Below are 17,500 nucleotides of genomic sequence, written 5' to 3'. Positions count from 1 at the left end.
TGTATATGTGTGTGTGTGTGTGTATGTGTGTATGTGTGTGTGTGTTTATTTTTGTGTTTGTCGTAAGTCTACATTTCTGGTGCTTACCCTTTACCTGTGTACCTGTTGTGTGTTTTATTTCAAGAGGCAGAAGTCTTCATTATCATCATCATCATCATCTCGACCTGCACAGGTAGCCCCCCCTCATCATTCCATCAAGGCATGATCAGTGCATAGTTGCATAGCGATCCACCCCCACCAAAGTGCTTAAGTAGAGATAGAGAGCGCTGCAGCACAGTATAGATGGTAGTCTCGAGTGAATGAGTGACAGCTACTGCCCTGCTGGGTGGAAAGACAGATGGAGAGAAGAGTGGAAAGGAGTGATGTTGTTCCTCACTGCATTGCGAGTGTCGCGTTTTTTTTCCCCTCTCCGTTGCACGGGGCTGTGTGAGCCGCAGGGAGCTTGTAGGGACGTTATGGATTTCCGTGTGGACTGGTTCCAAATCGATGAAACGCAATTTTGTTCCAACTCATTTTTCCTTTTAATGGCTTTTTCTCCCCTCCGTTCCGCCTCTCTCAAGCTTTCCCTGGCCAGTCTCGGCACGGGTAGAAAGATATTTTAAAAAGGAGTTCTGCAGTGCGAAGAAGTGTCTGATTACCCACCCTCAGCATGTGTGTGTGTGTGTGTGTGTGTGTGTGTGTGTGTGTGTGTGTGTGTGTGTGTGTGTGTGTGTGTGAGAGAGAGTCTGTTGACATTAATTATTGATAGAGGCTTGCTGATAGCGCATGTGCCAGCAGTATGTGTTGTGTTGCATGAGTGAGAGCACAGTGGCAGCAGTAGCAGAAGCCTCAGCAGCCTCGTTTTACAGCCAGCAGAAGCAGGAGGAGAGAGACAGATAGAGAGGAGAGGAGAGAGGCAGGGAGATAGAGAGAAATAGAGAGTGAGTGAGTGGAAGAGAGAGCAAGGAGAAGAGAGAGAGAGAGAGAGAGAAGGGGGAGATACACCTGTAGCTGCCTCTGCTTTTAGCTCAGTCAGCAACGATCAAAAGCTTCACCACCTCCCAGCAACAACTACTAAAGAAGGAAACTAGACAGAGAGAGAGAGAGAGAGAGAGAGGGAGGGAGAGAGAGAGAGGAAGGAGAAGATACATACACATATATATATATATATATATATAGAGAGAGAGAGAGAGAGAGAGGGAGGGAGAGACTGCAGGCGTAGGGAATCTTCAGCTGGAGATAATAGGGAAAGATGCAGAGCAGTATCACTGTAGGCTGAGACATAGGAAAGACGAGTGAGGGAAGGCATAGCGGATAAACGAGTGCGATGGAGGTCTAAAGAGATGGAGGGACCAGGGCATAGTGAAACAAAAGAGAGGATATAGTGCAAGAGTGAGCGCGCGAGCGTGGGAAAGATACGAGCACAGCGACTCAGGGGAGAGGTGAACAGATGTAGATGGAGGGAGATTAATTCTGAGATAGACGAACACGGAGACACTGAGATCAGGACACATCCAGAGAGGGACAGAGAGAGAGAGGGAGAGAGAAAGAAAGGGATTTAGGCAAGGAAAAAAAGACCGGAAGAACGACAAAAATAGCACATCTTAAGGGACTGTTCTTAGAGAGATAGCACATGGTTAGGTACTGAAGATAGACAGAAACTATATATAAATAGGTGTATACAATAAATAGGTAGAAAGATAGATAGGAAGATAGATAGATAGATAGGTATAAGATAGATCGGTATAAGATAGATCGGTATAAGATAGATCGGTATATAGATAGATCGGTATATAGATAGATAATAACAGAGAGAGGAAGTATCCTCTGGTGTGCAAAGATGATGAGTCGCCAGGCTTACTTCTACCGGGTCCCTCCACAGGAGCTGCACCGCCGGAACCAGTTGCAGTCGGACCCCACCAAGACCAAGGCCTTGCAGACCGTCATCGACATGAAGGTATGGCTCCATCTGCTCCAGCACCAACACCGCAGCACACCGCACCACGCCGCAACGCACCACACCGCACCACACCGCACCACACCGCACCACACCGCACCACACCGCACCCAGTACACTGCACTGGACCGCGTCGCGCCGCAGCACGCCGCAGCACGCCGCACTGCACCGCACCCAGATGCGGCACAGGCCGGACGGACTGATCCAGTATCAGATACTGAAATAGAAGTCTGGCCTTACCTTAAGTGTAATGTAACAAACTGGACACACCATTGGATATCTAACTTCAGATCAGGTGACGGAGTTGCTACAGTAGTGTCGTTAGTGTGATGTTTATCTGGGAACAGTCTCAGGAACGAATAGTATTTTGACAAAGTTTCTTAGGGTGATCTGCCTTCACTGGGGCTAAAACCTATGAGTTCTGATGTAGGGTGGGTAAGGGTTAGTTGCCAAGCGCTGTTGCCAAGAGGCTTCGTAGTCATGGTCACTGGCGGTGCTACTGATGTAGCTTTTGAGGATTCCGGAATGATCTTTGTAACCACATTGCTTTCACTAGCTTGCCCCTGTTACAAAGGGTGATTTGCTCACTGAGGCTTATCCATTTATATGATCCCTTATGGTTCTCATAGAGAGGGGGGCTTTTGTTCTAGCCCTGTGCGGAGTGCTAACAGCTGAAGAACATCAAAGGGCTTGAAATGGCTCGGATAGTAAGTCTCAAGATGAAAGGGGCTGTTATCTGGGTCACTTACGGTGGCCATCTTGGAGACCAGTTGTGAATGGGTCCTCAACAGTTACTAAGGTCAGATCAGTTTCCGTAGTTTCCACTATGTATCAGTAATGCCCATGGTTTGTGAATCGAACGGCGCCTAGCTGTTCCCGGATCTGGGCCCTCATTTATAAAGGTTGCTACGCTCAAAACTAATTCAGACACGCAGGTCTGCGGCGCCCGAAGGTGAGATTATAAAATAAAGCTCATAAATGAATATAGTATATAGTGAAGTATAGTCCGAGCTCTAATGGTGAATATATATGTATCACTACTCAAATATCTAATAAGTTATGACTAGGCTAAATAAGTATACTTAAACAAAAAGACTGTATCCTGTGTTTTTCCAAAACCACCTGTCCACTAGTCTATTAATGGTTTTAGAAGGCCGTATTGATATCAGTCTTGCTGATTCCCATGAGGACCATGGTGCTCATGGTGACATGTGTGATGCAAGATAAGTGCAAATGAATGTAAATAACTTACCGAATGCAGTCTGGACACAAAGGCAGAAGTTGCTTGAGCTTACATAGACACTGACGCCTAGGCGAGTTTAAGAATTTATGAATAAAACATTTTGATCAGGATTACAATAATATTTGTATAGGAAATTAGAGTCTTTGGGCCACCAAGTGAGAAGTTCATATAGCCTTTTGTCCACAAAATGAAAAGGTCTGTTATATGATGCGTGGTCTATGATAAGACCAGACAATGCTAGGTTATACTTTTCAACCAGTAAATTACACATTTCACTTGCTTGGCGTACTTCTCGTGTTAGACTTTCTCACACCCAAAAGACTTTGACTTCTTCGACAGAGGCTTGTTATAAACATTAACATATTGATGAGTTAATTAGCATGTTGATAAGCCATTTTGCACAGGCCATTTATGGATGATTGTGGTACGGCACTGATAGGAGTATGTACACCGCACAATTTGATAAATACGAATATTTTTGTGTGTACATAGATTCTGTGGTTTGTGCGTACAGAATGTTTCAGAATGGAATCTACGCTGATTTTTATAAATGAGACCTCTGGTGTCTGGATGGTTGAGCCAACATGATGAACCAGACACAGCTGACACAGATCCATATCATTGACCCTCTTACCACAGACGAAAATATGTGAGAGCATAAAAGTATTCTCCCTACGGGGAGAAAAAAGGAGATTCAGTCAGTAGATTCAGCTGAATTTAGCTTAGTTTCAGACAACCTATTTGGCACATTCCAACTGACTTGAAAGTTCATCTAGAAGAACATCCAGAAGAATATGAAGTCCTTTCAATGAGAACAGATGATGGATCTCTGTAACCATGGCGACCTGAGCAGTTAGCTGAGTTCTGGTGTGTTCTGTGTGTGTGTGCGTGTGTGTGTGTGTGTGTGTGTGTGTGTGTGTGTGTGTGTGTGTGTGTGTGTGTGTGTGTGCTAGTGGCCATGCTCCAGGTGGGCTCTATGGAAATGCTGTAGATTGTCTGTGGGGCTCCATCTGCATGGAGACGGCAGAGGCGCTATCAGGAAGAGAGCATGTTGGTCCACTTAAAGAGAGAACACTTATTCAATTTGTTTCAAATGCCACATATGGAAGCTTTCACTCTCCACCCTGGCCTTTGATGTCAGAGGGAGCTGTGAAAAATGCAGTCAACTTGACACACATAGGCACACACGTGCACACACACAGACACATAGAGAGAGAGAGAGAGAGAGAGAAATACCAGCGCACAACATCTGTCTGAGTTTTTCCTTTGCAGGCATACTTAAAGACACACACACACACACGCACACACACACACACACACACACACACACACACACACACACACACACACACACACACACACACACACACACACACACACACACTCACACACACACACACAAACACACACACACACACACACATACACACACACAATGGCTTAAGTCAGAGGGATGTACAGTACATGACATTTTGGGTGAAAATTAGTTGTAAAATGAAAGCTCTCAGTGAGATTTCAATAGACTAAATATTCAGGTAGTTTAAAATCTCCTGAGTATGACTTAAGATCAAAACATGTCGATTGCTATGTCAGTGTTCTATTTGCTCTAGTTGAATTGTCAAATGTCAGTTATTGCCCTCATGGCAACTAGAGAAACAATTGTAGGGCTTTTACTCTGGTCATTTTCTCTCTACATTTTGTCAGACACACACACACAAACAAGATGGAGACATAGACAGAATAAAATAGTTTTCTCCTTTGCTGAACCTGCAAAGCGAACAAACAAATGAGATTCATGCTGTATAGGACTAATATCGGTACCACTTTACAATAAGGCGCCGTTATAAATGGTTTATAAATGGTTAATAAATAGGTTATTAATTAGGTTGTAAACCCTTTGTAAGTCATTAATACGCCCTTATAAATGAGTTATAAACACAGTGTTTAAACATCGATGCGGGCTCACTATTTGGGAAGATCCCCATCTTGGCAACCCACTGTCTATCCCTTAACTTGCTCTACTAGCCCAATTGCATTATTGTAAAGTGGTACCCTAATATCCATGGCAACAGCTTTAAGAAGTTGTTGCTCACAGTGTGTATTATTGTACAAGTTATCTCTTGTGTACGAGGATATGCTTTACATCCTATGTGTGTGTGTATTTGTGTGTTTCTGTGTGTGTGTGTGTGTGTGTGTGTGTGTGTGTGTGTGTGTGTGTGTGTGTGTGTGTATGTATGTGTGTGTGTGTGTGAGTGTGTGAATGTATGTGTGTGTGTGAGAGAGAGGGCAGGACACATTCTGAAAATTACGAAAACTACAATCACACATCCAGGCACAATAGACAGACTTTCAGTCACAGATATTTGTCATTAATAGCGTATTGAGTTACAAACCTCAACTTTTAACAGATGTGATTACTATTCATCACTTCTTTTTTCAAACACACTAACTCTTTAAGTCTGTACCTTGCTTCAACAGACAGTGTTTGTAACGTGTTTAAGTTGCTAACTCATCTCAATTTATTTTGTATTGTGTGCCACAGAACCATGTTGTTGTGCTGTGTACTGTTTGTCTCAGAACACACACTAACCCTTGTTGTTGACAAACTAATGTTCCTGTTGTGTGTGTGTGTGTGGCATCTTGCTTAACACGCCTGTGAGTGCTGAATTGTGTGTTGTTGTGCAATTTTTCCAGAATGCCCCGCCGTTCTGTTTTGACCCAGATGTTATATGGCAGGTATAGTACAGACACACACACACACACACACACACTTTCTCAAACACACTCCACTCTCAGCCGTCCCCTGGAGGCCCTCCGTTCTCTTCTCTACCTGCAGGCTATTTGAACTCCTTCCTCTCTAATCCTGTGCTGTACCAATCAGAATGCACGCTCACGCCCTGCCCTGCTAGCTCTCCATGCTAAAGTGTAATTCTGTTTCCTCCTGCTTCAGCACTTGAAGATTATAGTGGTTGAATCTGCACAAGGTCATGGAGTAGGATGTCTCCAGCATGTCATAGCTCATTTGTCCGGGGGTCTGTTGGCATTCTGCTGAGTGCTTCCTATCGTGATACCTGAGAGCTGTGGCTGTGCTGACGGCGCTGCTCTCTGTGTTGATCCTCATTGCCATGTGTGCTTCAAATGGTCTGTTCTTTCCTGTTTGTTTACACATTGAAGTGTAAGGGCAATTCATGGGGATTTGATAGTGACTTGTATAGAATTATGCTTGGCTAAGTTTGTTGCGCGGAAACAACAGACACAGCACATGTACGTATGTGCTTGTTAGCTGATGCACACATACACGTTAAGGTTCAGGGATAGAAAAACAAGTAAGGATGGTTCATTATTGTAGATCTCTCCGAGCTCCTGTGAAATGAAGAAGACAACTCAGTCAGACATCATGTCCCTTCTGTTAAACATGGGTTTATGCTGTTAGTTGACATAAAAGAGTGTTCATTGAAGAATGCAGATTAAAACATGGATAGTGATTTAGTGTTCAGTTATTGTTATATTGATAGCTATGTTTTTCTACTGTTGATAAGCATATGTCTAGTCATTATCAATAGAAAAATAAAAAAAGAAGATAACTTTCCCAAGTGAAAATTCCCATTTTTATGACCCATGTCTTGCTTCCAATGTTTCTACTTGTTGAAAGGATCTTGACATGGAGTCAGATACTTTGGCAATCAAGATGGAGACATTGTGGCATATTTGCAGACAGTTATAATCTTGAACGGGTGGCTTTGCTGAGAAAGCCTGAATTCCAGCTCATTTGCTGAGAAATGCTTAGCAAATTGTGGTATAGATGGTATTGCGTATAGAGATGAGAAAATGATTGAACATAAGTGTGTAGAGGAGGTTATGCTTGTATAGCTCTCCTTTGACATACATGATGAAGCCTTGAATATTTTAGGAGGCCTAGTTGGACCAGTGATGGGACAGTTTGTATATGGAGGGATGTGGGTTCGTTGTGGGGTGTAGTTTCTTTTTTATAGAACAACCTTTGGGGTTAGGTTTTACCCCCACCTCTCTCTCTCCTTCTCCCTCTCCCTGTCTCCTTCTCTCTCTCTCTCTCTCTCTCTCTCTCTCTCTCTCTCTCTCTCTCTCTCTCTCTCTCTCTCCCCAAGCCTGTGGTTTTCTCTGATGGCATCATAAAATCTGCTTCCATTTATTCAATTACACTTGCATTTTCTTTGGAGTCACTCATTTTTACATACGTCTAATTCTATGTATCTAAATGCACTCGGGAGGTATATGCATATGCCAGTCAGTTCCATGGTGCCATGGTTACGTTTATACATATAGAAAAACTCATTGGAATAGGATTACTGACATTGAGCTCTGAAACAAAGAGGAGAAAAAAAGACAGGAATAAAAAAACAACAGCAAAAAAAGATTCCACTTGAAAAAGAATTGTAACCATTGGTTACTAATCCATGCAACCAGTCTGCAATGTCCGTGGTTAGCCATTAGCCACTCGCCTGTCCTCTCTCTCCATGCATCCCATAATTCCTCCTAATCAGCAGTGGGGTGTGGTGACTGGCAGTTACAGCCCCGGCCCTGAACCCCGGGCTCCATCCATGGCAATATCCGTGGCGATTGCTATGGCGACACTGGCGAACACAGTGACGGCAGAATAGAATTATGTCAAAGTTAAGTGATCTTCTGAAACCAGGCCGCTGTCAGATCCCCAGCCAGATGCCCACTCTAGACAGGCCTAATGGGGCTTTGCAGTCCCCACAGCATTACCCTAAAGAGGAGTGAGCAAATACATTACATTAAGTAGTAATTTCTATAAACTTTCATGGTTCATTTTGTAATATTTTATCATTATCTAAACCATTAAAAGGGGGGTTGATGGCAGAATTATGACAATTATAATCCTGAAATAAGGGCTTATGGTAACTTTCAGCCAGGGACTTCGTTGCTCGCAACTGGGTGACTTCTAGACAGTGGTTTTTGTGTGGCTTGTCTGCTGTTCTGATACTCTTTGGTTGTGAGGCACTGATCTGAGCTCAGCACTGCAGTTGGTCATGTCCCTCTTTATGTCAGCTTGGGTCCTTCTGTTCGTTCTAACTGTTCTAACTCCTTGTCTGTCCTCGTCAAGCTACTCAGGCTAATACAGCTCACACACACTAACTGTCCGCCGGTGTTAGCTTGCCACCTGTGGCATGTCTGTCTTATATCTTGACTTCCTCCACTGGCGTGGTTTTCTTTCTTTGGTCTACGTATCAGTTTGTTTCCGTTTCTGTCTAAGTCTCCTTCTTAAGCTGCAGTATCTGCATGTTTCCTGGGAGTGCCTCATCCTCCTCCTCTTCCTCCTTCTTTTGGAGGGCTGCTTTGCTGAGATGACGTTCTTTTTTTGTGCTTTTTTTCTTTGGCGTGTGCTCTACTGTCTCACACTTTCTGGCGCGTACTCACTCCTAACTCCCTAACCCCCCCCCCCTCCCCCCACTCCATAACCCTGACCACCCACCCTTGACATCACCTTCCCATGCCTCCCCTCCTTCCTTCCTGTCCTAACCCTGACCTTCACTCCGCCGCGCAGGACACCAAGATCGCCTCCCTGGAACGCAACATGCGCGGCCTGGAGGACGAGGTCCAGACGCTGAAGACCAACGGCCTGCTGCACGTTGACGGGGCAGAGCGGGAGGATGAGCTCAAGCAGGTGGAGGTCTACAAGAGCCACCACAGGTTCATGAAGAGCAAGGTAGCTAGTGCTCCCGCCAGAGGTGTGTGTATGAGGGGCGGGGGGGGGGGGAGGAGGACCCCTGCCTCAACCTCCACTGAAGCCACCCTCCTCCTATCACCTCTCTCTCTCTCTCCTTTTCTCTGTCCTCTTCTGTTGGACGCGCGAGTACAAAAACAGGCTGAGGGATGGCTATGCTGACGTATGGATGAATGACTAGATGAAATGATAGCGGTGGGTCGGTTTACGCGAGCGCCCTGGGTTTCAGGTGTCTGCGTTTCCTTGGCGACGACCTTTTTTCGCACGGGCGCAGGAAATGCCGGGGCATTCATATGGTGTATTTGCCAACACACACACACACACACACACACACACACACAACAACAACACACACACACACATGCACTGTCTCCCATTTCAGATGCCCGATCGGCCCCCATGATTTATTGATGTGTGTGCACGGGGAGTCTGATTTATTCATAAATGTACAGGGGACAGGGGTGATTTATTTATAACTGGGCCGACTTGGGTTTCATAAAGCGTCGCCGGGCCTGGCCGGGTCGTCCCAAACCAGCGGCCGCTGCCCTCCTCCTCCTCGTCCCCTTCCTCCGCCCCCTCATCCTCCTCTTGTTCCACTCATTACTAGCAGCCTCTGTGCCCCTCATTTGTCAGGGCTTTGGACAGGCTCTTGATGCCATCATAAAAGGATGTGCTTTTTTTATGAATGGGGCTTTCAGAGGTCACTGACAGACCAGGAGGGGGAAAAAAAGAGATGTGTGTTTCAGCGATACACATCGTGAGCCGATGGCCTGTTTCATCACCTGGGTTTGACTCATGTACACTGGGTTCATGCGCCCAGGCATGCACATGTACACACACACACACACACACACACACACACACACACACACACACACACACACACACACACACACACACACACACACACACACACACACACACACACACACACACACACACAGCAGATAACATACTATGTGTGTGCTGAAAACATCTGGCTCAACAACACACTCTTAACAACACGTATTAGATTAAGATTAGCCTATGTGTTTGCAGACAATGATACATACAGGCATATACACACACACACACACACACACACACACACACACACATGCAGGTTCACTTCAAAACACTCAACCCAGTCAGAATCATCACCTCACATGTCTGTGCTTTGGTCTGTGGGCCTCAGCACAGTGTGTGTGTGTGTGTGTGTGTGTGTGTGTGTGTGTGTGTGTGTGTGTGTGTGTGTGTGTGTGTGTGTGTGTGTGTGTGTGTGTGTGTGTGTGCGCTGATGAATGGGGGGGATGCTGATAAGCCGAGCAGGGCCTGGTTTCTCCTGTTTCCTTCCTCTCACAATGGCCTTTTGATCAGCAGCAGCTTTGGGTGCTATAATCCCTTACAGTACATCACCCGAGCCCCTGAACAACCCCCCCCCCCCCTCCTCACACACAGCCCCCGCCGAAACCTGCAGTCCTCACCACTGACAGAGGGGAAAAAAGAGATCGGGGAAAGGAACACTTCATACATGAGAGGAAGACACAGTGTTAGTTATTTATGTCGTCCTCTGGGAGGAAGTTGGACACGGTCACTTTTAAAAACGTGAGCGATATGGGTCACGTCCTGGAAAGAGGTCAATGGTGTGAAAGGTCAGGTCGGAGATATGTGTGTCAGTGGATACGGCTCGTGGGTCACCTCTGACGCATAGTAGTCATATTTCACTCATTGATGCTTGCAGTGGTGCCGTACTGGATGCACACATTTTGGAACCACATTTCCATATATGAATCTGGACATATGGACATATCATGAAAGCCACGAAAGGATCTTAAGGAAAAGGACAAAGATGATGTAACATCTTACCCCTTGAGTTGCATCAGCTGACCTGGAGCCCCTCCCCAGCAGTAATCTTCTGCAGTAGTCCTGCAGCTGAAACCAAGCTGCTAAAAACAGAATCGTAAGATTCAGTGAAACACAGAAAAAAAAAGTCCTAGCAAATGTCCCTGAGACAGCCGACTCTCTCTATATCTCTCCCCACCTCTCTCTCCAGCCCCTCTGGCCGTACTGCCACAGGCGCTTATTAACGGATAGAGTGTAAGGAAGTTACAAAAGAATCCTGCTAAATTGAATCGGCCCTCACTATGCAACGTGCTGTCAACCAAATGTCTGATGCAGGGGCTGGGTGATTGCTGGTTAAGCAGCTATTTGTTGTTAGTCTTTAGCTCTTCTCTGGGGGTTGGAACACAGAACAGTAGGATCCAGCGGTTAAGCCTCCTCGGTCCAGTATAAATACCTCTTGCTCTCTCTTCCTTCCACACTTTTGTGTGAAATCCAAAACGATGTTGAGAATACAGTGCCTATAAAATAATATTATCCCAAGTCCCCCCTCGAGGGCCATTGTGAATTGCCAGAATGTCACACACTTTTGTGTATGTGTGCGTGCGTGTGTGTGTGTGTGTGTATGTGTGTGTGTCTTTGTGTTCTCTGTGTTTTAGGATAAGTGTAGGCCCCCCTTTACCATGAGGTGCGCCCGGGCGACCACACGTTCTCTAGACCCCACATTCCTGCTCCCCCAGCAACAGCGGATATCAGATCAATCAAAAGTACCCCCCACTTACCATTCCTTACCTCTCCCTCCCTCCCTCCCTCTCTCACTCTCTCATATTCCCTCTCTCTCTATTTCCTCTCTTTACACCCTTTCTCCTCCTTCCACATCTCCTTGCCTTGTCACTGTCGCTCCCTCTCTTTTGTCTTCCCTCTCATTACTCTCTCCTTCTCTTCCTTTCCTCCATTTCCCCCCTTTCCTCTATCCATCTCCTTAGCCTCTCTAATCGTTCCACTTACACCCCCCTCCCTGCCTCTCTCTTTCTCTCTCTCCCTCTCATTCTCTCTCTCTCTCTCTCATGTACTCCCTTTCCTTCTCTATCTCGGAATGCTGATGTCATGACGTGTTCTCGTTGAGCAGCGCCACAATAACTGAAATCTCTCTCCGAATCGACTTTTCGCATTTCTTGGCAGAGGAGAGCAGATGACAATCTGGTGCACATAACATTGCAGCAAAGCACAAAAAAACCCCCAACAACTATTAAAGATTGAGACGACAGAAAGAAAAGAAGAAGAGAAAAAAAACAAGACTCTCAACTCAATTTCCTATGGTTTTTCCTTTCTCTTCTTTTCCTCTTCATTCTTTCCGTCTAACCGCACACTTCCCAGGCTGATTGATAAAGTAGCTGAGAGGCGCATCATGTGTGACACAAAGAGAGACGATGAGGCTTCCATGGAACTGGATGTACTGTGGTTGCTGATAGCTGCTCTCTCCCTAGGCTGACATTTGCTCTCTTGCAGACCAGGAGCTTTCAGCTTGGCCGGCGAGGCAGCCATCTCCCCGTCACTCCGACAGAGACGTTTCCCTGTCACGCTCTCACAAAAAATCCCAGGCTGCCTCTAATCCCTCAGTACAGCTCTACCATCCCCGCACTGACATACATGGCGTGAGGACTGCTGATCACAGCTTTTGTTAAAGGGGGCCAAGGGCTGAGCTGGGAACGGTGGAGAGACGAGAGCAGACGGAGGAGGTGGAGGAGGAGGTGTTTTACTTTCTCTGTGTCAGGATGGCCCCCTTGTCTCGGGAATTAGCAAACTCATCGACTTCAGTCTCACTGTCGCTCAGCGTCTCCTGTCTTTACTCGATGAGCTGCCTGTCATCTGGACTTCTTCCTTATCACCACTCAAGGCCTGTTCTTCCTTGCTGTGTCTGTCAGTTTGAAGCCTGAACTCAATTTCTGTGTGCGTTTGTACATACTGCCTGGTGCAAAAATATTCCTATTCATCTAATTGAACGTTCACCCTTCTGTTGTCTTTCTCCCTTTTCTCCTCTTCCTTCTCCTTCCTCCCTCCATCCTGTGCAGATTGACCAGCTGAAGCAGGAGCTGTCAAAGAAGGAGTCGGAGCTGCTGGCCCTGCAGACCAAGCTGGAGACCCTAACCAATCAGAACTCCGACTGCAAGCAGCACATCGAAGTGTTGAAAGAGTCGCTCACCGCCAAGGAGCAGAGAGCCAACATCCTGCAGACCGAGGTCAGTGTGTGTGTGTGTGTGTGTGTGTGTGTGTGTGTGTGTGTGTGTGTATGTGTGTGTGTGAATATGAAAGATATATCAGGTATGTCAAATGGTCTGCCAAAGAGAAGAAAGTTGACATCCTGCAGACCAAGGTCAGTGTGTTCTCGATGAGATAAGTGTGGCTGGGTGTGTGTGTGTGTGTGTGGTTGTGCAGTTATGTATGTGAAAGAGAGAAGAAAAAAGAAAGAGATAACAGTGTGCAATAATCAATGTGTCATGGGTGTTTGATGTTGTACAAATGTGCAGCATGCAGACACCCAATCAGACCTACACACACACACACACACACACCACACACACACACACACACACACACACACACACACACACACACACACACACACACACATACACACACACACAGATGCACACACACACACACACACACACACACACACACACACCACCACACACACACACACACACACACACACACACACACACACACACACACACACACACACACACACATACACACACACACAGATGCACACACACACACACACACACACACACACACACACACACACAAGCAAACAAACAATCTACACAGGAAACACCAAAGTCATTCAGTCTGTGATCTCAGTGTTACTGATACTGCCATGATAGGCATAACACACAAACAAACCCATCCACTGAGGCACCGTTGCTGTTCTCCAATCTGATCTAAACTCAGTTCTACTGACTCTGTGATCCACCTCCACTCTGCTAGTCTGAGTCTCGCTGTAATATGCACTCCACTCAGAGTATGCTGTGCACGTACAACTCCCCTCAGCTCCCCTGCACTGGTCCACCTTCCCTGATGAGTACAGCTTTGTGTGCTCCACTCCCACCTTGCCCTCAGGGCACAGACACCCTTCTCTCCTCTCCTCTCTGAACTCTCCTCTCCTCTCTGAACTCTCCTCTCCTCTCCTCTCTGAACTCTCCCTTTTGCTGGTTAACGATCTCCAGTGTGGGCCGTGCCAGCTGAAGGCATTCCTGCGCTCCAGCACAGCTTCTGTAGAGCTGGAGGGAGCACTTAAGATCCCTTTGTGAGATGGTGGAGGTGGTGGAGGAGTTGGAGGAGGTGCTGGTGGTGGTGGAGGGTGGATGATGTGTGGGGTATTTTTTGAGGGGGTCGGGGGAGTGGGGGAGGAGTAGAATGGGAAAGGAGAGCCCAGCCTTAACGATGTCCACTCTTCATTACAGGAAGCAATTTGGGCCAAAATTAGCCCTAATTGTCGATACATGTGCAAAGAATTTTGGCGCGAGGGCAAAAAGGCGAATACCTCATACCAAAAGGAATGGGTGTTGTGGGGGTTGTGGCGTTGGGGGGTGGGAGTGAATAGGGTGGGTAGGTGGGGGTGTGTTTGAGATGTGCCCGTGTGTAATTGCCTGTAATGTAGCTGATAGCCGATGCTCCTCCGCCTGTCACAAAGAGGATGAGAGGCCTCATGTGTGTGTGGATGTGTGTGTGTGTGTGTGTGTGTGTGTGTGTGGTGTGTGTGTGTGTGTGTGGGGGGGGGGGGTGTACAGACCCAGGCCTCTCACTTGGCCTCTCCCAGAGCAGTGTGGGTAATGGGATCTGTCAGCCTGAATCACCCTCTCTCATCTTCAGGCCTCGTCGAGCTTCCAGGGCTTCTGAAAGCCACGGCTCACATTTCCCCTCGTTTTCAGCAAAGGAGCGCCCTGACAGAGAAAGGAGAGAAAAAACAGAGAGAGAAAAGAGAAAGGAGAGGAAAGAGAGAACGGAAGAGAAAGAAAGAGATGAAGAGGTAGCCAAAGAGAAGAACTGTTCTTCAAAGGCCCCTAAAATTCCATTCCAATATTTGTGTCATTTAAGGGCCAAAATAGTGTGTGTGTGAGTAGGTGGGTCTGTATATAGGTGTGTCTTTTTCTGTCTGTCCATGTGTTTGTGTGGCGATGTGTATGCATGTATGTATGAAAGATTATAAAAGTGTGTGAAAGTTTCTTACAGTGTGTCTTTCAGAAAATGCAAATGCCCCTGCGTGTATCCCCGTATCCCTGTTTACGTGTGTGTGTGTGTGTGTGTGTGTGTGTGTGTGTGTGTGTGTGTGTGTGTGTGTTTGTTTGTGTGTACATGCATGCATGTGTGTTTTCAAACCAACCCCTGCTGCTAGTTCTCATGAAGCAGACAGATGAAATGAGGCAGAAAGCCATTAGAGAAGGGGGCCAGGGCCAGCGGGGGCCGGGGCCAGCCAGAGCTTCTCTCCCACCGCAGGGCCCACGGTCATATGCTCACCACTTCAGATCCATCAAGCCCAGTCACCGCGCTAGACCGCACCATCACTTAGCCACCAGCAACAAGGCATGTACTCAATGCCTGGACTCTGTGTGGGAGCAGGTGATTAGTGAACAGTCAGTTAGGTCAGCCATTCACTAACTCACTCACTCACTCACTCATTGGCTTTTTTCTCACGCTCTCTCTCTTTCACTCCATCGTTCTCACTCTCACACACACTCTCTCGTTCGGTGTGTCAGAATGTTCATGTTTTCGGACCTGTTGTGTATGCATGAGTGTGAGTGTCTGTCTGTCCTTTTGTATCTATATATGTGTGTCAGTCTCAGTATCTGCATATATGGGTATGTATATCTAAATTATACTGTTTGTGTGCGTGTGTATGTGTTCATCCCTCTAAATGCATGTACGTGTTTGTGTTCAACTCTGACTTTCTAACCGCACCACAGAGTATCAGTGTGAAACCGACACCTCGAAGCTCCGGTGTCCAGTCAAAAGCACACTGTATCTTTAATGACAGGCCACAGGGGCCTTTTGGCCACAAACACAGAGCAGACCTCACTCACAAAACAGATCAGTCGATCAGGGTTATTTCCCTACAGCTCTCTGACTTTCCCCTGCTATAACCTTGCACTTTCTTAGATCTCTCTCTGGAAGCAAACACGTCAATTAGCGGCAAGCCAGGCTCTATCGCTAACCCGAGGTGACAGAGCTGTTTGGCAATTTCGCGAGAGCTTAAGAAACTCCAACTCCCAGGTGCCCCATGCTGCGCGCCTTGTCTCACACCTCTGAAAAAAAGCCTTAATGACTTTGGACCCTCCGTGTCCTCAGCGGCCTCTCCACAGCGAAGAAAAACAAGGCTGCAGCAGCAGCGGGTCGACCGAACCGGGCCAGAGCGCGCTAACCCAAATCTAATCCAATGTAAGCAGGACCCGGGGAACAGGTTGAACTCTTGTGGGTGTGTTCTTTTGGGGGGGTGAGGGGGTTTCAGAGGTACAGTAAAGTCTCTCTTATCATGGGCACCTCATGTCTTGTAAATGTTCAGTTGATGAATGGCCTGGAAAGACTTTGGCCACCCAACTCAAGGCAAGGGAGCTGATACAGATATGAGCTGTATGGTGGGAGAGAGGGAGAGATGGAGGGAGAGTGAGCAGGAGTGTCAAAGAGAGAGAGAGAGAAAGACTGAGAGAGGGAAGGTGGTAGGAAGGGGAGAGGGTTAGGGAGAAAGAGAGATGGAGGGAGAGAGAGGTAAAGTGGGAGAAAGAGAGAGGGTGAGTTGAAGGGAGGGAGAGGGAGAGAGGGAACAGTGAGTGTGTTTTGCTGAGGTATCATGTGATCCCAGGCGGCGTGTCTCTGTTGTTTTTTCCTTCCTCCTGTCTGATGAACGACTGCATCAGCTGAGCAGAGGGAGTGAGGCGTGAAGGAGATGCGGTCAACTCCGCCTCCACACACCCCATTTCTGTGTGTGTGTGTGTGTGTGTGTGTGTGTGTGTGTGTGTGTGTGTGTGTGTGTGTGTGCCTGTGTGTGCGTATGTGTATGTGTATGTGTGTGTGAGCACACAGGCTTGTGGGAACTGTGATCAAGGCCAGTGACCAGAAACTGCCTACTGTCAGACCCACCCACGAACCCACACACACACACACACACACACAAACGCACACAACACACACAACGCACACACCACTTCTTCTCTGTCTGCCTGTATGGTGAGACGTTAATGGTCACCTCAGGACACGTGACCTCTACCTTGCGGCGTGGAAGTCCCTTGGAGGCTGAACTTTAAGACCAGAACCATGCCAGCCACCTGAGAGACCCTGAGCCCGCCCCCCTCCAGGGCTCACCTGTCTCCGACCGCTGGCCAAGGGGCCCACCACCATTGACCCTCTGGGCTCTCCCTTTAGCAGTGGATGCTTCCTGTAGAGGTCGTAGACTTCTCTGTGCCACTGGTTGTCAATATTGATCTCAGGGGGTGGCTGTCTGCCTATGCGGGCTTGCTTGGCTGTTCTTTTTGTCCTCTTAATCATCAGTGTGTCCTCGGTGTGCTCCCTGCTGTTTGGTGTGCTGCTGTGTTGCTCTTGGGGAGCCCCTTTGTGGGTGTGTTGCCTGGGTCCCGTGGTGTTTGTTCATGTCTTCTGGCCTGTACGATGGTGTGTAGGTGTGTCTGGTCTATGCGCTTGTCATGTTTGGGGTCTGAATGCTGGTCTGCGTTAGTGTGAATGGCCTATGCATTGTTCAGTGTGCTTATGTGACTAGTCT

General features: G+C 47.2%; 1 protein-coding gene across 1 annotated transcript in view; it reads left to right on the top strand.

Moving 5' to 3' along the window:
* LOC308377852 (ERC protein 2) overlaps nucleotides 1-17,500 on the top strand; it is a gene marked incomplete at both ends in the record, with an annotated part of 197,212 nt that overhangs the window by 30,184 nt on the left and 149,528 nt on the right. The window contains 4 exons of the mRNA XM_080854612.1: nucleotides 1,862-1,936; nucleotides 5,874-5,915; nucleotides 8,725-8,886; nucleotides 12,795-12,962. Coding sequence (XP_080710738.1) covers nucleotides 1,862-1,936; nucleotides 5,874-5,915; nucleotides 8,725-8,886; nucleotides 12,795-12,962 — 447 coding nt within the window. The remainder of the gene's footprint in view (nucleotides 1-1,861; nucleotides 1,937-5,873; nucleotides 5,916-8,724; nucleotides 8,887-12,794; nucleotides 12,963-17,500) is intronic.

Source organism: Sprattus sprattus (assembly GCF_963457725.1).
Source record: "Sprattus sprattus genome assembly, chromosome: 16".
Classification (NCBI taxonomy): Eukaryota; Metazoa; Chordata; class Actinopteri; order Clupeiformes; family Clupeidae; genus Sprattus; species Sprattus sprattus.
The sequence above is the reverse complement of the archived record's forward strand: the minus strand, read 5'-3'. Positions and strand labels throughout refer to the sequence as shown.